Source organism: Maniola hyperantus, chromosome 17 (genome assembly GCF_902806685.2).
Source record: "Maniola hyperantus chromosome 17, iAphHyp1.2, whole genome shotgun sequence".
NCBI classification, from domain to species: Eukaryota; Metazoa; Arthropoda; class Insecta; order Lepidoptera; family Nymphalidae; genus Maniola; species Maniola hyperantus.
In genome coordinates, this window is record NC_048552.1 from 5,493,414 (window position 1) to 5,513,743 (window position 20,330).

A 20,330-nucleotide genomic window follows, 5' to 3' on the forward strand; every position below is an offset into this window, starting at 1 on the left:
TTGAAAAACCTAAATTCACTCGGACGAAGTCGCGGGCATGATCTGGTTTCTCATTTTTGGTATGATCATATTATAATGTTATGTATTAGCATAATACGTGCTCATGGTTATAGTATTATTGGTAATCGACCAATCAATAAATTAATTATGCAATCAGATTCGTTGTTATTGGTTAAGGGCTATTTCATCAGCCGATACCCGTAACTTCATCCGTATTAATTTGAAACATTATACGAATCTGAAAGATGTCATAGCCTAGTGGTTAGGACGTCCGCCTTCTAATCAGAGGTCGGAGGGGAAAAATTAGAACTTTTCGGAGTTATGTGCATTTTAAGTCATTAATTAATATATCACTTGGTTTAGCGGTGAAGGAAAAAACTGTGAGGAAACCTGCATGCCTGAGAGTTCTCCATAATGTTCTCAAAGGTGTGTTAAATCTACCAATCCGCACATGGTTAGCGTGGTAGACTACTGCCAAACCCTTCTCACTCTGAGAGGAGATCCGTGCTCTGTAGTGAGCCGGCGATTAGTTGATCATGATGATGATGATGATACGAACCCGAATAAGGAAATTTTTTTCATTAGCGTTGCGGTGATAGCCTAGGCCCTAGTGGCTGAGACGTTCCCACGGGAGTTTTAAAAACTTAAATCCACGCGAACGAAGTCGCGGGCATCATCTAGTTATCAGTAAATAATAATTGTTAAGTAATATTAACATTTATATCGTTGTTCATACATAGTATCTGATAATGATAATATTTGTTTTAACGTGTAACATTTTATTATTAATTATATTTGGTTTATATTCAAAAATAAAACTGCTAAAATAAGTAATTTAAGAATCATTTATTTTAATTTACACCTGCATTCTGAGACATACACATTAATATTAAGTCCTAAAGCAAATTATGATGTGTAATCTTTCTTTGTATGATATAATGTAAAGCAAGGGTAACGACAAAGTCCGACATTGCATTTGGGACAATAATAACGCGTTCCTGTGCGTCCTTTTTGACCTGTTCTCTTATATGTAATATCAACGCAAACTTTGCATGTTTTGCATGCCCATTTTTTTTTCTTAGTAGGAGGAATCTGTTCTATGAAATGTCTACCAATCAGTCGTGCTACAGTCCCAGACGTATGTGGTCCTGCAGACCGCTGCTCCTCTTCAGCATAGCCTCCATCTTGAGCCATAGCTTCACCGCAATGAGTCAGAAAATTAGCAAACCCCTTTCGACGACGCTCAGGTTCTTTTATTTTGTAATAAATGATGTAAGCATTCACCATTGCTCTTACCACTAAGTGGAAGAACATATTCTTCCACCATTTCATAGACTTTTTTTTAAGAGAGTAGTTTGATACATATTGATGATTCAAATTTACCTCGATTTTATTGACGTTGTAATCAAGTACGCAGTCTGGTTTTATGCGCTTTATTTTAGCACCTTTTGCTTTTACTTCAACTTCTGTCCAAGTTGCGGCGTGCTTCGTCGTAAGAAAGCCTTTATCTTTCCACTTGCATGCTGTTAGGTTTCCTCTATGACAGAAAGCCATTTCATTAGCCTCGAGCAAACGGCGTCGCCACTTTTTGGGCACGCCACGCCGGTCCAAAGCCACCGTGCCGACTGCGCGTGTATGCCTTGTCCACAGTGAATCAACAATTGTCGGATTCGTATTAAATCGGTACATATAAACAGTATGCCATTTACCTGAATAGGGTTCCGTAAGCGACATGACTATTTCTTCCACGGGTCTAGAGTCGCCCAAGTAAGGAATCATTCTCAATAGATACCCTGTTTCTGCGTCGCACAACATATACATTTTCATGCCGTTCTTATCGAGTTTATGTTTGTTGAAGACTCTGCATTGCACACGGCCTCTAAAATTATAAGTTCTTTCATCAATCGTCAGGTTCTCTGAGGGCAGGTAGAATGCTTCAAACAGTTGGCATAACTCGTCAAAGTATGGCTTTAGCTTGAAAAATGCATCGTAGTTTTCATCACCACGCTGTTCACTATTCGTGATTTCATTCAAATGTAAACAACTGTATATGGCTTGAAAACGATCTCGCTTCATTGTTTGACTAGCGAACGGGGTGTGCAAAATTGACTTGGCTGACCAATACGAATTAAAGGTATCTTTATGAACCAGTGTCATGTGTATCACAATGCTAAAGAAAAGCTTCAACTCGCTCAAAGTCACTGGTTTCCAAGAAGCAAGCATAGAACCTGGCTTTAGCTGTCCCCTATTAGCTAACTTAGCTTTCATCTGCAATGCATAGCGGTTTGTTTCCGATTTTACGAGCAACCAAAAGCTGTCGTTAAAAAATAATTGTAAACAGTCGTACTGAGAGGAAGTTTGGTCAACCGGGGCTCTTACTCCAGTTTGGCTTTCAAACACTGGGTTATTGAGTGGTTCTTCCCTCGCAGCAAACGTCCAGACATTTGCGTCATCCATTTCTTGAAGACTGGGTGTTGGTTCAGTGGCCGTTTGAGCTCGTCCACGAGAAGGCGAACCTCTTCGGCTTCGTGCACGACTACGATCCCGCGATGGCACCGACATTCTCGGCGGCAAAACTTCTTCAATAATCTCCTGTTCCTCATCTTGTGCTTCCACTATCTGCCGCATTTCAGAAAAAACCTCTACGGACAAAAAATACAATTTAATACTGTTCATACAGATAACTTTTTTGCAACGCACCTAATAACATATTCATAATAATTCACTAGTCGATGCCCGCGACTTCGTCCGCGTAGTTCTTAAAATCCCACGGGAACTCTTTAATTTCCGGGATAAATAGTAGCCTATGCCATTCTCCACGTCCTCAACTATACCCATGCAAAAAAATACGTCAATCCGCAGTGTGATTTAGGAGAAACTAAAAAACAAGCACATTTTCGCATTTATAATGATAATTAATTAGCCAGGATGAAAATATTATGAATGCGAAAGTGTGTCTATTTGTCTGTCTGCTAGCTTTTCAGATAGATATGGTTTACATAGGCTACTTTTTATCCCGGCAAATCAAAGAGTTCCCACGGGATTCTTGAAAAGCCTAAACCTACATGGATAAATTGGCGAGCATCATCTATTTGGTACAGAGATAGCTTGCACTAGCCGTCCTGGAGCCGGGCCTAGGCTACTTTTATCCCGCAAAATCAGAGTTCTCAAGAGATTTTAAGAAAACTACTAGGCGTTCATTTCAACATTGCCGTCGTCAGCCGTAACAAAATGACTTCATAGGCATAACTTTTAGTACCGTTGACAAAAAATAATTAGCTTTATTTTTTACTGCAACCATTTTGTTATTATGTACTGTACAAAATGTACAGTATTTATGTAAATTTAAAATAGTTCGTGTTACATGTTAACAAGTTTTATTGTATGGCAACATACTTTCTCATTTACAATAGGTATTAGTAAAACTCCGAAAAAACACGGTAGTTATGACAACCACGAGTGGCACGGGCGTACTTGATTGCGTTGCTATCCGTACTACGCTAAGCGGGTCTAAGCGAGTCGCGGCACCGCGGTGCGGAGAGGCGCGGAGGGGGGCAACCGCCATCTTGAAGTGAACGCTTCGACGAAGTTGCGGGCATCATTTCAGTATAGAAATAAGTATAAGAAACTATATACCTTGCATTTCATTTTCAATCGGCTCACCATCGATGTCTGAGTCCTCGAAACACAATAAATCACTCGCTCGCGGTCGAGCCATGTCACGCCAAAACCGGCGTGCGGACGGACCAAGATACAGTAACACACTGAAGTCCTACGCACACGCAGTATGCTATGCGCTGCGCCTGCGCGGCACACACAGCTGACACTGCTGACAGGTCCCCTCCTGTCGAGTGAACTATGCGCAAGTGGCGGCGACTCCTGTGTGTGCGTGACCTGATTCGTTCGCAAATTTTATAGTTTATTAGATTATGCCCGCGACTTCATCCGTATGGATTTAGTTAGGTATTTTGAAAACCCATGGGAACTCTTTGCTTTTCCAGGATAAAAAGTTGCCTATGTCAATTTCTGGGGCGTAATCTGTATTAAATCCATATCCATAAGTACTTAATATTATAAAAGCGAAAGTGTGTCTGTCTGTCTGTCTGTCTATCTGTTTGTCTGTCTGTCTGTCCGTCTGTCAGTCTGTCTGTGTGTCTGCTAGCTTTTCACGGCCCATCCGTTTAACCGTTTTTGATGAAATTTGGTATAGAGATAGCTTGCATCCCGGGGAAGGACAGGCTACTTTGGATCCCGGAAAATTAAAGAGTTCCCACGGGATTTTAAAAACCTAAATCCCTGCGGACGAAGTCGCGGGTATCATCTAGTTTCATATAAATCGGTTTAGCGGATTGGCCTTTTAAGAATCCCGCGGGAACTCTTTGATTTTCTGGGATAAAAAGTAGCCTGTGTCCGTCCTCAGGATGTAAGCTAACTCTGTAGGTACCAAATTTCATCAAAATCGGTTAAACTGTTGGGCCGTGAAAAGCTAGCAGACAGACAGACAGACACACTTTCGCATTTATAATATTAGTAAGTTTATTGAAGTATGGGTAAATTCAGCACTTAAACTTTTTTTTTAATACAGTTGCTTGAAAAATGAACTTTCAATGCTAGTAAAGATGGTTTATTTAAGTTAAAACAACACAGGTAAAATATAAACCAGACTTCTAAAAAACATTTCTTAACTCACAACTGTATTGAAATAATATATTAAAGAACACAGGAATGTCTGAATGTTAAATTAAAATCGCCATGAATGACGTGGTAACGACGTGATCCGCTGGGAATTGGGAATACATATAACAGCTAATATATACCTACCAGTTGAGAGATACTTACCTAATTAATATTGATGTGAATTTGCGGAATCATACTAATCTGCGGATTAACTAGGAAATAACGCAGATTATCGGGTTATTGTCTGTGAAATACAGAATTAATGTTATTACCAAAATGTTATTTGTGGTTAGTGATTAAACTAGGTGCTTTACTGACGAGTAGCGAGTAGGTAATATTGAAATCATAAACAGTAAATATGTATCTATTATGCGTACAAAATGACTTCTCAAATCGCACGCGCCAATTTAACTTTATGTGCCAAAAGTACGATTTTAGTCCCTCCTTATTTTAAAGGTGAACTGTACTTTTGACATGACAGTTGACCCGTAGAGTTTGGCGCGTCAGAAGCCATTTTGTACGGACTATAATGCAATATACGAGACAGACATGTTTTGCGACGTAAAATTTGATATCTCTTCATATGGACTAAGAGCCAGAGCGTGCCCGACCTTCGTTTCTTCGGAATAATACCTACATTAGAAATCATGTCATGCATTGTCAGACACCCTTAAGAAAGAAGTAAAACCGTCAATAACCGAAATTAAAATTCAATCTTTCCTTCACCGTTAAAACAAGTGATAATTTTAATTGCTTAGTTTTCTTCATTACTAGGTAGGAAACCCACTTAGATAATTTTGTGCAATTCTAGGTTGTTCTTACAGTTCATTTTGTTTCAGGATCCAATGGCATCGTACGACGTGAACTCGCACGACTCGGACCCACAGCCGCGGTACGACATGATCGACTCCAATCGACACGGCACGAGGTGCGCGGGTGAAGTTGCAGCCACTGCCAACAATTCCTTGTGTGCTGTCGGCGTCGCTTTTCAAGCCAGCGTTGGAGGTAAAATAATTTCCAAGACTATTTAATGCCGGACCACCGCTCTTATGCGACATATAATATTATCATAATATAAAATGATTCTGAAAAAATTTTTTAAACGCTTTGTGCCGCTCTGTATGTAGCTTAGCGTTTAAGACGTCAGCCTTCTATTCGGGAGGTCGGTGGTTCGATTTCGGGTACGCACCTCTAACTGTCATAACCTGGAAGCGGTCCGGTTATAGCCTGCTTCCATCTTAGACTGCATCATCACTTGAGATTGCAATCAAAAGGTAACTTGTATCTGAATAAAAAAGAAATAAAAAAGATACCCTTGCAAGAGAGTTATCGAGCGAGCTAAGCGATAAAAATAATTTGAACCAACCTCAACATAAAAGGATCGCTTTATTCATACCTTAGAAAGGATGTATGAAATGAAAAGAAAACCTTTGTAAACTTTAGCTTACATAACCCACGCACAAAACCAGAGCTTAACCTCCTTGTACCATGCAATTTGTGCTAAGTTGGTGCCTACTGCCTAGGTAGTTGTCTCTTAGGAATAGTAGTTTTGTTAACTTACTTAGTGCTGTCAAAGAGCGTTTAAAGCTTTCAAAGTTAAATATATTACCTATGAGAAAGGACTTGCTATATTTGCTCTATGCGTCAACTTTCTCTCAAAAGTAGATATAGTTCGCGAAAGGTCGACATGGAAATCGGGGTATGAGGTGGGGGTGATTTGAGAGAATCACTAATAAGTTCATCATACACTTTCATTGCCGAAAGAAACAATAGTTATGGCTGTCAAAGTGCGAAGTTCAATAATATACCTAAGTATATAATATTTAACGTTCATTTAAAACTTGTACGTCAAAAGTATCTCTTGCATTTCAAGCATAATACTAGACATGGTAGTTATCGCTTTACCTTATTTGGTCTACCTACCATCTAATTAAAACTTTTCTCGCTCCTGTACAGCTAATAATGCTACCTGAAAATGTCGGACCTACGCATTTCGACTAAAACTATTTTCTAGATAACCACTCTAGTAATGCCTTACTTAATACGCTGTCAAAGTAAGATGAAGTTAAACTAAATGAACGTGCTTTAAACATGTTTAAAGTTTTAAAGAGCGCTGCGATATCATTAGTTTTAGAACACATTTTTTTTATCAAAATAAAAAATAAAAACACAATACCGATCCTAGTTGAGTATTCAAGTGAGCACTAGCTTTGGCCCGCGACTTTGTCCGCGTACATAATATGTAATTTATTATGTGTAATTAATATATATAATTTATACATTAAAACCCTACATTATCCTTCTGGATAAAGTGGGGTTTTAATGATGAAAAAAATTAATTAAATTTCAGTAGTTTCAGAGTTTATACATAACAAACAAACAAACAAATTTTTCCTCTTTGTTTTGTCTTTGTTAGTAATTAATTAGCTTATGCCCGCGACTTCGTTCGCGTGGACTACACAAATTTTAAACCTTTATTTTACCCCCTTTGGGGTTGAATTTTCAAAAATCGTTTTTTAGCGGATGCTACGTCTAATAGCTATCTGCATTTTGCAATCTGCCTGATCCGCCCAGTAGTTTGAGTTGTGCTTACTAGATCAGTTAGTTAGTCTACTACTACTACTAGTTATTAGTGGCTGTATAGATGTTTCTGCTGCATTTGTTTACTAGGGATGGTTACTAGTTATCGCTAATAACTCACTTTGCGCTGTCAAAGTGGGATAAAGGCGTGAGATAAAGGCTTGTTAAGTCGAGATCAGTCGAGTAGGTACGGGACTCGTTGATAAAGCGTACACTACTACGTAATTGGGTTTCAGGTGTCAAGTAGTTTCTTTTAAATTGAAGTAAAATAGGAACAAGTAAATATTATATAATTTAAAAATAAAATTTAGGCTTAAAAAACGAACTAAAAAATAAAAAAACTGTAATGTTTTTTAAAAGTAAATTTACGGCCAGGGTCTCTCTGGAGGATGACCCTAAGGGTACTTTTCAATTATCTACTCATCAAAGAAATCCAGGGTTGGCGTTGTTTTAAACAAATGTTTAATTTAAAAAACTTAAAACATGTTTTAGTCCTATTTTAAACAAAAATGTTTTAAAAACTGCAGTTTTTCCAACTCTGGGGAAATCAGAGCAAACCGTGATTTTATTATCCACGGTATGCAATAAACTTAAAATTTGCAACGCTGCCTTCCGCACCTACCTACTAGTATGATTTTAATGTCACATCTATATGTAGTACGGAACTGATATTATGAAAGGCCCATTTGTTTCCATCAAACCATACTTAAAAACATTAGAAGAATGCAGAAGTAATTTCAGCTCTAATTAATTATTCGCACATGCAAACAAGCCGGCAATGAGCGTTGTCCCCATTTTGACCCAGATACGTCTAATTACGCGCACGTATTATACCTATTATACCTTTTATGTGAGAGTGCTTTTATGTTTATTTTAATTGGAATCACATTAAGGCATTTCTGCTGTGGAATAAAAGTCATGGTAGATTTATAGCCTGGTGCCCTGGTGGTCAGACCGAGCACTTTACAAGGTAAGTACCTAGTATCAAAAACTAAAATAAAACATAATGTAGGAAAAAAACTTGCGCATTGTGGTCGTAAAAATTCATTACTTTGTAAACAAAACCGTAAATCCATAAGTTGATCTTCCTTTGTGACTCCGATTAGGTATAATAAATCACTACCCATATTATAAATGCGAAACTGTGTTTTTTTGTCCCTCAACTACGCCGCAACAAAGCGCGATTGTATTCACGTGATTTTTTGCATGGATATGAAGCTAAAGACCTGGAGAGTGGCATAGGCGTCCACTTATTATCCTGGAAAATCAAAGAGCTCCCACGGGATTTTTAAAAATGTCAAGGCACGCGGACTAAACCATAATTTCATACTTAATATTATACCTATGCGAAACCGTGTCGGTCTGTCATTTTTTTACGGCAAGACTGCTGAATTGATCGTTAAGAAATTTGGCACAAGAAGGGACTTGCATTTTGTTTCTGGAGACATAGATTAAGATATTTTTATTCCGGATAATCCACGTATTTTTTTCTTGACGACGTCGCAGATATCAGTTATATCAGTAACATAATATCTCGTAACATTTCGAAGACTAGCAATCAATTAGTAATCAAACAATGAGATCGTCATTAGTATGCCCATTTATTTAATTGACTTCATTTTGTTCGCTTCATATCTAAGTTGATTAAATCTCAGCCCCTTCATTAACCTGACCCGAAAGGTACTTTTTAAACGAGCACCCGATACCTTAGAAGCCTTAGAGCCTTTAGATATTATCATCGGCTTGTTATCTCATTAATTAAAAGGGCGAAGGTTTGTTTCAAACATTTTCAGTAACAACAAAAATAAAATCGAGTGTGTTTTCGTGATCCCCATTTTAAGGTTCCTTATACAAATTACAAATACAATTGGGTATTTGACTCCAATTTTTTTATTACTTTATTATAAACTAGGATAAAAATAATGACGTAAACTGGAAAACGAATTAAATCGATCAAATAACAAAAAAGTTACAAGCATTTAAATATTTCTGATTAGACAGAGATAGCGATATAGCATTTTGACGTCATACCTTACTAATGCCATAGTAGCTTCGTGCGGTTTTATACAAATTTTCGTTTTGCGAGAAAGGGATAGAAGATCCTCCCACTCCAAAATTAAAATGCCTGTAACTTTGTAAATCTTTGTTGGATTTTAATATTTTTTTCAGCGTAGGTACGTCATTATTTTTATCCTAGTTTATAGTAAAGTAATAATATTTATCAAATTCAAAAGTAGGAAAATACCCAATTGTGTAGGTTTTTTCGAAGTCTGGCTATTTGTTTTCATCCTTTTCCAGTTCGAAGTAAATAATATGATATTTACTTGCGCAGTTTAGGTAGGTAACATTGCTTTAGTTTAAATATTTGCCTAATCATTCATTAATAAGTTAATATTAATAGATTACTATATGCATTAATCAATCCGTAAAAACTATACTTATTACTTAGGTATTGTAAAATACCTTATCTACTGTGGATGATTTTCGTAACTGAGTAATAAACAACTAACTACTGACTAATTTTATATTCACTTCGCAATACATCCGTGTAGGCCCGACACGACAAAAATACCAAATTCAGACCTCCAAATAAGATATCCATTTTTTTAATCATAATAAAAATGTAACTAAGTACCTACTATAAATAAAAATGCTACGGAACCTTTTGTTTGCGAGTTCGATAACGTTGTTACCAGTTTTGATTGGGATTAAATTCCATTTTTTGCGAGGATTATACCAATAGAGCCTTGGAAAAAACTCCCCTAACCCGGAAAACCGTTCGAATGGGGAACAAATGGGACTCGATATTCCAAATATGTATGCAGGCAAGCGTGTTTGATAAATAACGAGTATTTTATTGACTCTCTTATCTAGGGGAGCGAAAAAACATAAGTTTAGTAGACTTGGTGACATACAAGCTAATAATGTTGTTTAGCTTGTACCTTATTAGTATTTATGAAGTCGGATTATGTATGCCTACCTACTACGCGAGTGTTGATGAAAGGAACCTTTTCCCATTGAGATAGAAACCAATTTTAAGAAAGTCAATAGTCATTGATTTTGGAATGTAATTAAATGTTTATTTACCTACCAAATGAGCTGCCTAATAAAATCCCAATACTCTGTATACACTTACTATATTATATAAGAGTCTGTGACTTCGTTCGTGAAATAAGGTTGATTGTATGGATATAAAAACCAATTTTGAGAAAGATAATGGGCATGACCCATCGCCCTCCAGGTTAGCCCGCATCCATCTTAGATTGCATCACTTACCACCAGGTGAGATTGCAGTCAAGGGCTAACTTGTATCTGAATAATAAATAAAATGATTTCGAAAAATAAATTTTAACTTATCTACTAGTACCTACCTAGTGCCTATCTACAAAGTGGGTACTTCCTAATTCCATGGGTAATTTTTATGGGTTATTATTTACCCATCAAAGCAGCTGCCAAATCAATTTCTCGAGTGTCTGTAGAAATACCTAACATAAACTATTTGTGACACGTCAGTAAGAAAATACGAAAATGATGCAGATTTTATTTTCGCATCTACTCAAATTGCAAAATAGGTCAAGACCAGGTTAAGTGTTAGGCCTTGAACTAACTCTCTTATAAGTTATAACAGTTCACACCAGGTTTTCTTCAATTCTAGAAATTTTTAAATATAAATAAAATTAAAAACTATTTTATTAAAAGAAACGACTGATCACTGCATAGGTTATATATTTTATATACTACGTGTATACTACACAAGGAACCACCTACGACTTACCAGGCTGTATGGTCTATACGACCTTTGCCATTTCCGAGGAGGGTGAATTAAACAACTACATATATGTATAAATGGATACGTAAAAAAAGGGGTTTGAACTTGCATCTCTCTGGGAATCGTAAAGAGTGTCTTGACCGTTAGACCACGCTATGTACTACTGTTTACTTACAAGTAGGTGATGCCCTTTGATGCCGATTGCTGATTCTGATTTTGCTGGCTTAAACGTCTGTTAGTGATACCTGTCACTTAGGAGCGAGAGAGAACTGTCAAGTTCATCAGACAATGATACCGGTTCATATTCCGCCGGTTACGCAATTTTTGATATGTAGGTAAAGGCCACGAAAGCTAGAGCGGCCTGATTTTTTTCAAAAGTGTTTTTATTTATTAAAATTGTATATGGTGACAGTCATACCGTTTAATAGGTACCTACTGGCCTAAATTTAATTGGTATTTTTCCGTATTGGTACAGTAAATTAAAGGCCAATAGAAATCGTGCCATAATTTACGTTTAAAGTAATTTTTACAGCAGTTTTTATAGGTATTTGAAAAATTCAGTTAGGTTGCTCTGGATCTCATGGCATTATCTAAAAAGTTTATCATCGCGATGAACTCGGGTGAGCACGGACTCCTATCAAATTGGGAAGGGTTTTGGCCATAGTCTGCCACCCTGACTCAATACGGATTGGCAGAAGAAGTTCAAATGTAGGCAAACTTTTAAAGAAATCATAAATCTTCTTTGATACATAAAATTCAAAGACCTGACTGACTGGCTGACTGACTTATATATCAACGCATAGACTAAACTGCTGGTCCTAGAGACATGAAATTTTGAGGGTATGTTCTTTGTAAAGAGTAGGTATCCACTACGAAAGGACTTTTCGAAATTCCATCCCAATGTGGGTTAAAAGGGGGATGGAAGTTTGTATGAAAGTCCGTCATTTTTCAAGTTATTTGCATGAAAATCGGTATTTGGGGTTTCGGTCACAAGTGAAGAAATACGTGTTGCAGGATTTTCAGAACTTCAACCCCCACCTCGATTTTCTAAATTCCACCTGAGCCAAGCCAGGGCGGGTCAGCTAGTTCTAATATATATTTTTCGTTTCACAGGTGTTCGCATGCTAGACGGCGACGTGACAGACGCAGTCGAAGCGCGGTCGTTATCTCTGAACCCTCAACATGTGGACATCTACAGCGCTTCGTGGGGGCCTGATGATGACGGGAAGACCGTCGACGGTCCTGGTGAACTAGCTACTAGAGCATTCATTGAAGGTGTTACAAAAGTAAGGAACTTTTCTTTATCATTCTTTATAACACGGTATTATAAATGATATTATATTATTAATTGATAGGTACCTATAATTAAGTTGTTGTGAACTGCGAGGTCGTCAATCCTATAGCCCGAGACATATCGAGATGACAATCGAGGTATGAAGCGGGCTATAGGCCGCGCTCGCCCGCACCGAGTTAGCGCGGGGTTTGTGCGGGTGTGCGGGACTTTCCCTCCCCGATTGCCGTCTTTACCTGTCGCGTACTATACATATGATCAACCCATGGCCGGCTCACTACAGAGCACGGGTCTCCTTTCACAGTGAGAAGGGTTTTGGCCATAGTCTACCAGTGGTCTACCACGTTGGCCAAGAGACTTCCACACTTTTGAGAACATTATGGAGAATACTCAGTATGTTTGCTTTCCTCCACAGTGATTTTTAATTACTTAAAACGCACATAACTCCGAAAAGTTAGAGGTCGTGTTCCCGGGATCGAACCCCGGAACATCGGTTAGGAGGTGGACGTCCAAACCTCTAGGCTATCATAGCTTCTTCCAATCAGTACCCTTATTATAAATGCGAAAGTGTTTGTTTGTTGGTTTGTCCTTCAATCACGTCGCAACGGTGCAATGGATTGACGTGATTTTTTGCATGGGTATAGATAAAGACCTGGAAAGTGACATAGGCTTTTTATCCCGGAAAATCAAAGAGTTCCCACGGGATTTTTAAGAAACGTAATTCCACGCGGACGAAGTCGCGGGCATCAGCTAGTAAATAATATTGGTCAGTTAAAATTATTATAAATTAAGCTTTTATTGCTTCTTTAAATCATCAGAACGAAACCTAATAAAAAACTATAAGCTCTCGAACAGCAAGGAAGCTTTTCCATGGCTTTTACCGCTACGTCGATAGTCAAGCTTTAGGGTTGGCCATAAGCGTTACGATAAGTAACCCAGGGATAGCATTACCTCTATAATAGAGTCAATAAACTACTTACTGTAATGCAATATCCCGATTAAGCGGGCATCCCTAAAACTAATCCCAGAGGCGCTTAAGGAATAAATTTGCATAAACTACAAAATGGGTTAGCTTCATTTAAAAGCCTCTTGATTTCATATACCTAACGTTTCTAGTAACTAGCTAGTAACACTTTAAGCTATAGCACCTACTCTTTACAATGATAATATTTGAGCAGCTGTTATGTGCAAGAGGTATATTTAAAACAGGCTTATTGCCTATACAAACCGGCCAAGTGCTAGTTAGACTCGCGCATCGAGGGTTCCGTAGCTTGAAATTATAGGAGTTATTATTATTTTATTGCTTAAATTATCTCCAACTGCAAATGTAAGTTTGAATTCGCAAAAAAAAAGTGATATAAATATAAACTAGTGATTTTGGATTTTTCCTATATTTGTGCTTTGACCTTGCTTATTGCCAAATTTCATAATTCTAAGTCAATGGGAATTACCTACTCTATGATGTTTGGATTTATTTGCGAATGTCTAAATATGCGCTATATAAAACCGTATTTTTTGATTTTGTTGACTCCGAGGGACTATAAGCCTAAATAATATTAACTTCAATAATTTTATACCTCCCCTCCACACGTTCCGGAGAAAGAGGGTCTTGACGGACTTACATAGAGACGAACAACGAAGTGATGCTGTAAGCGTCCCGTTTTCCTTTTAAGGTTTGGTACCCTAAAAATAAATGAAACACGTCCTAGAAATAAAACTAGGTAAAAAATTTGTACATGAAAAACATTCCCAAAACTACAAAGACGAATTCATAATAACTGTTGTAATGATGCAGCGTGTAGCTATTTTCTTTCGTCGACTTTTCTATGTCAAGTATTCTTCCAGATATGAAATTTACATAATGTGTTTCCCACGGCACTGCGCCGGTTTATCGCTGTGTTTACTTAACAAAACTTTAACCGCTCTTAGGGGCTTAACCAATTTTATTACTTTCAATTTTCCCATCTCGGAGAATGTTGCATTATTATTTCCGCTCAGCGCAATTTTCTTGGATATCCTCAGCGGCTTCAGAATGGGTGGGTAGATGAGCCGTGTAATTACAAACAAATTGCGGTATTAAAGGAATAAAATTAAATATTTTGTTTTCTTGTGCTATAGTTGTAAAAACAATAATGATTTTGTTCCAAATTGAAGTGAAGCTTCTCAACGGAATTTGGGATAAAGACTTAGCTTACAAAAATAAAACGGATGAATCCAGCGATTAAAAGCACCTTATTGACTGGGCAGCGCGTATCGTTGGCCGTTGCCCATAGGCCTAGTTAGGTAAGTTAGGTATTTAGGGTAAGTCGGACCGACAGTTTTGTCGCTGACTGGCTAGCGATTCTCGCTGTTCAAAATACGTGTGCATACTTTTATCATTGGCAGGCTATTTTCACAACAGTTAAATCGTAGTAGAAGTGATAGAACGTCCGATAAACGTGTCGTGGCCGATAGTTTTATCGGATCCCACTAAATATCTTTTGGAATACATATCTACGCCAATATACCACGGAGAAATTTATTGGGACCATAAATGTGTTGGTCCGACCTATAGTCGACGCATTTTAAACTGAGTCGTCGAGTTATCTGTCTGTTTCGCTCGCACTTACAGGTCGTAGGTAAGTGCGAGCGAAACAGACAGATAACTCGACGACTCAGTTTAAAATGCGCCGACTATAGTGTGGACATGGTCATATTATGAGTGAACGAGACTCTGCTTGTCACGGGTCTCCCACGACATCTCATTGCATTTTTCTTTTCATTAGGTACTAGCTGCCCCGGCGAACTTCGTACCGCTTAACAGCCGATTCTTTTTCAGGATTTTTTTTAAATTTTTCTCTCCGTAAGAACCATCCTCGTACTTCAAGGAATATTATGAAAAAGAATTAGTCGGTGAAAAAGAAAAAATCGGTTTCACGAGATTTGCGATCAGCAACATATTTAGCGATTCATTTTTATATGTAGAGATATATAATCCTTGTCACGCAAAACCGTGACTTGTGGAAGAGACTTATGGCCAGCAGTCTAATCGGTTGATGATGTTGATGATGAAATTGTTTGTCACCAGGGTCGCAACGGCAAAGGCTCTATCTTCGTCTGGGCATCGGGCAACGGCGGCAGAGAGCACGATAACTGTAACTGCGACGGGTACACCAACTCCATCTGGACGTTATCAATATCATCAGCGACAGAGCGCGGCGATGTTCCTTGGTACTCAGAGATGTGTAGCTCCACCCTCGCCGCTACGTATAGTTCTGGAGCTACCAATGAGAAACAAGTAAGTATAGTTAACCTCTTTATCGCACTATGTTCCTGGTATTGGTCTAGTTTTTGTTGATACCATATTTTTGAAGCAAAGCGGATATTTTGGACGTGCATGGGTAAACGTGAAACGAACAAAAAAAAACCGGCCAAGTGCGAGTCAGAGTCGCGCACTTAGAGTTCCATACTACAATCGTATTTTATCGACATTTTGCACAATAAATCAAAAACTATTATGCCTAAAAATAAATAAAAATCTGTTTTAGAATGTACAAGTAAAGCCCTTTCATATAATGCCCCACTTCGTATAGTAATCTTACTTTGAAAGTTGCAAATATCAATATTTGTTTATGAACACATTTTAATTTTTTCTTGTAATGTAACCACAAATTCACGGTTTTCAGATTTTTCCCCTCAAGTCTGCTATAAGACCTACCTTCCTGTTAAATTTCATGATTCTAGGTCAACGGGAAGTACCCTATAGGTTCCTTGACAGACAGACAGACAACAAAGTGATCCTAAAAGGATTACGTTTTTCCTTTTGAGGTACGGAACCCTAATAAACGCGGCATCTTATTGGCTGGGTACCGCATACGTACCATTGTTGCCCATATTATGAGTGAACTAGACCATGCTTTTGAAACCGCAAACAAGAGGTGGCTATCGGGTTAGTGACGGGAAAAAAATAACCAATAAATTGTGCGAGAATGGTAAAATGAATCCAACTCTACTAGCTGATATTGTTCTACCTCGGTGCTCATCTTGAGTGGATACATTTTTTCTCAATATATTTGTCGAAGTGCAATAAAAACACCTAAAAACGACTGTTGTCCTTTTTGCGATGTTAAGCTTAATAAAAAAGTAATCATGCCTAGTGCACAAGTCTGCCACTTGGCGGTAATTGATAGGGCTTTTTCAATAAACTCTGCTATAAAAGAGAACTGTGGACTCAATCTAAAATATTGCTTGTCCACTTTGGGAATTAAGCTCGTAACATAAATCAAATGAGAAAACTGTTATTGAAAATTCAGCGCTCTGGCACAATGCTGCATAAAAACTAATGACTATATGGCTCTTTCAATAAATGCTACTATAATATGATACTAGCTTATGCTCGTGACTTCGTCCGCGTGGACTACACAAATTTAAAAACCCTGTTTCACCACCTTAGGCGTTGAATTTTCAAAAATCCTTTCTTAGCGGATGTCTACGTCATAATCTGCATGCCAAATTTCAGCCCGATCCGTTTGATAGATCAGTCAGTCAGTCAGTCACCTTTTCCTTTTATATATTTAGATTATGTGCTTTGATAGCCTAGTGGTTAGAACTTCCGCCTCCTAATCAGAGGTCGAGGGTTCGATCCCGGGTAGGTACGCTAACTTTTACCTCGGAGTTAACGGTGAAGGAAAACATCGTGAGGAAACCTGCATGAGTGAGAGTTTTCCAAAAGGTTCTCAAAGGTTTGTGGGTGTATGGCTTTATTTTATAAGACTCTGTTTACTTAAAAAATCGTGAATTTAAATCGTAAACTGGATCTGCAGCTCGGAGCATAGATAACAGATACTTCCTTATATAGGTTTTTTTTAGAATATTAGCCATGTTAAATGACTAATATTCCCCTTTTCTCTCCAACTAAGCGTCAAGCTTGTGCTAGGTCCTAGCTTAAGTCTGAAACTACTTAGGTAAGTTTCATGTTGCCTTTATTTTGATGTATTGTTATACTTTGCATATTATTTTATTTTATTTTTATTTTATTTTTATTTTATTTTTTGTTTTATTTTTGTTTTATTTTTATTTTATTTTTATTTTATTTTATTTATTAGGTGAACTTACGGCTACTTACACTAATACATTAAAAATACTTATTCTATTAATTATTTGTGCAGGTGGTAACAACGGATTTGCACCATGCATGCACCACGGGACATACGGGTACATCTGCATCGGCGCCACTTGCTGCGGGCATATGCGCCCTCGCTCTGCAGGCAAACCGGGATCTTACTTGGAGAGACATGCAACACATAGGTAAGTGCTACACGGATGGTAAGAAAATAGATTTTAGAACATCTGCATCGGCGCCACTTGATGTGGGCATAATATGCGCGCTCGCTCTGCAGGCAAACCGGGATCTTACTTGGAGAGACATGCAACACATAGGTAAGTGCTACACGGATGGTAAGAAAATAGATTTTAGAATATCTGCATCGGCACCAATTGCTGCGCGCATATGCGCGTTCGATCTGCAGGCTTATCGGGATGCAGTGCGACACAGTAAGAAAATTGATTTTATATTTATACCTACCACTGAATCCCAATAGAGCAAGTTTAGAATAAAATTTACGATAGTTTCCAATAAATTTTTAGATGTCTATTATTTTTGCTACTCTATATCAACATCCCATACCAACTGTTATCATTTACTTTTGTACAAAACTGTTCTGGGATGATACCAGCAATAGAAGAAAAATTACACCTATGAGAAATTGCTGCTCATTTATTTATTGTAACCCGAAATCCCGTTTGCCCGGAATCAACACAATCTATCTATAAATAGTATTTCTGCGAAACTGAAAATTTATCACGATAAATTACTATGAAGGCTAAGTTACCTAGCTAAAATATACGAGTAATATATCCTCAAAGTAAGAAAACATACTTAATATAAAACATCTCTGAAAATTTACTAATACTCCTGCCTATCTAAAAATACGGAATCATAATATTCATAATCATAATATCTCGTAAAGGAAATAATTCCAAATACTGAATACCAGAAATCCCGTCTATGAAATTATTCACGGACCCTATTAAAAATGGTCGAAAGTTTAATTTGGGTAAACGCCCACTTATTAACTGTTTCAGATTGACCATTTTATCTAAAAGCCATTTAGGTCATGGGGATTACAGGGGATTACAGATAATACAAGGGCCGTGATGTACGACGCCAATTATGCTAATGTGTTAGGGCTTGATCAGACACAACATGCGATCGCAGCGTCGTGCGACAAAAACATGTCCAACGCGGTTCCTTATTCTCTGCGTGCATAGTGCATAGTGCATACCTAGTTCCTGAGGATCGTAACTGCATTCTATTAATCTCATGAGGGGGTTTTCTATGGATAATATCGCGGTTGGCTTTAAATCTTTCCGAATACAATGCGAATTTTTATTTTTTTATTTAAAGATTATTATCAAAATATTATGTCGGTGAAAATTATCAGGATCAACGACTTAATATTATGCTCTCCGAAGCACGGAGGAAAGTATTATCCATTTAGTTTCGAGCTCAGATCAACGTTGCTTACTGAGCGCAATCGAATGACATTATTATGCTCTGGCGAAACTAGGGTACACATTCCTTGTCAACGCGGATACTAGAGGTACACTGCATTTTTTCCGATGACCGATCCGTGCGTGATCGATCGCAGCGTATAAGAAGATGAGGTCTAACAAATCGCACACGTTTTACCGTGCAGCTGCCAGCTCTTGCGATTTGTGTCTGGTCAGGCCTTTATGCTAATGTATTAACCTGCAGTCCACTGCATGCGAGAATATAAATGGCCGTGTGATCAGTCGAAATAGGTGATATAGTGGTGCTACTGATTTAATTTTATAGGATTACCTAACACACGTGAAACAAATTGTGTAAAGCGAAATTGTGTACCGACGCTATATACCTACTTAGGCGCTATATAATTCGGCAAATATGGCGAAAAATATGAATTTCAGAGCACGTAAACTAAACTTTTTTCTACAACTCTTTGAAAGATAATAATGAATAGTATTTTCATAATCTCTTGCACAAAAGACATTTCTACCAAAAAAAAAATTGTGATGGTTTGAAAAATGTTAAGGCAATCGGTATTTCGAGTGTTACATCATAAATACAATACTCCACCACTTTAGAGATCAATACCATGTACTTTGGTAATCAGACCACGCTAATTTCATTGATGTCATTTGTCTGGTATACACCCTTTCAATCCTACGAAAATGTTTTTTCCCCTTCCGCTTCTAAAACTAATGACAAAGGGATTTAAATTGATGATTGATATCCTACCAAAAAGGATAGAACTAGTATCAAAAATGCCCCCAATTCTTACATACATCGTGACCGTATGATAAGCGTGGTGAATAAATTGGTACTTATGTAAACCACCTCATTTGCACAAGCTTTTATGTTAAGTGTATGGTAATAAGGGTGCGTTCTGCCTAGAATACTGTACTGATGGATGAGTGATTGCCATAAAGTGGCATCAATGCTGCCGACTGATTAATATTAAGTGGCTACTACCAGTGCCTCCCGCATTAAGTGTAGTTTATTTATATCATTGGAAAATCTCAGTCAATAAGTTGATGATCCTACAGAAACATCAATCGCTCGCCGAAAGTACTATTTGATGTAAAATGGTTTACGTACTTAATAGTTAGTACCTATTCAGTGGTACTGGTACTACAATGAAACTGTACAATGTTTGGCTGTTTTTCAGTGAAAGAAAGCGTCGTGGGGAAGATAACATTTCAAACGTATATTATGGTATAAATTCTGAGATATATGTAACTTGTCAACTCACATACCGAAGCAGCTTGATGGATCAGTTTTTTTATTATTATTTATTTATTCAGTATAGGTATACGCTTGACCACAATCACACCTGATGGGAACTGATGATGTGGCCTAAGATGGGACACGTTTACCTAGCAGATGCCTATTCACTCTTGTTTTAAAGATACCCGGGTTCCATTGCATGT

At 37.7% G+C, this 20,330-nt stretch overlaps 3 protein-coding genes across 10 annotated transcripts in view; 1 reads left to right on the top strand and 2 right to left on the bottom strand.

The window, feature by feature from the left end:
- The window catches only part of LOC117990245 (chromatin assembly factor 1 subunit A-like), a 457,923-nt gene that overhangs the window by 190,151 nt on the left and 247,442 nt on the right, over nucleotides 1-20,330 (bottom strand). The gene's annotated exons all lie outside the window — the stretch shown is intronic.
- The window catches only part of Fur1 (Furin 1), a 200,561-nt gene that overhangs the window by 161,075 nt on the left and 19,156 nt on the right, over nucleotides 1-20,330 (top strand). For all 7 annotated transcript variants that reach the window (XM_069504226.1, XM_069504229.1, XM_034977368.2 and 4 more), the window contains exons 6-9: nucleotides 5,517-5,682; nucleotides 12,140-12,312; nucleotides 15,385-15,594; nucleotides 17,465-17,603. In XM_069504226.1, the coding sequence (XP_069360327.1) occupies nucleotides 5,517-5,682; nucleotides 12,140-12,312; nucleotides 15,385-15,594; nucleotides 17,465-17,603 (688 nt within the window). The remainder of the gene's footprint in view (nucleotides 1-5,516; nucleotides 5,683-12,139; nucleotides 12,313-15,384; nucleotides 15,595-17,464; nucleotides 17,604-20,330) is intronic.
- On the bottom strand, nucleotides 828-3,778 carry LOC117989973 (piggyBac transposable element-derived protein 4-like). Its single transcript, XM_034977376.2, has 2 exons — nucleotides 3,637-3,778; nucleotides 828-2,642 (listed from the first exon to the last, which is right to left on the bottom strand). Exons 1-2 carry the CDS (start codon nucleotides 3,716-3,718, stop codon nucleotides 907-909), a joined length of 1,818 nt encoding a protein of 605 aa, XP_034833267.1. The 5' UTR covers nucleotides 3,719-3,778; the 3' UTR covers nucleotides 828-906.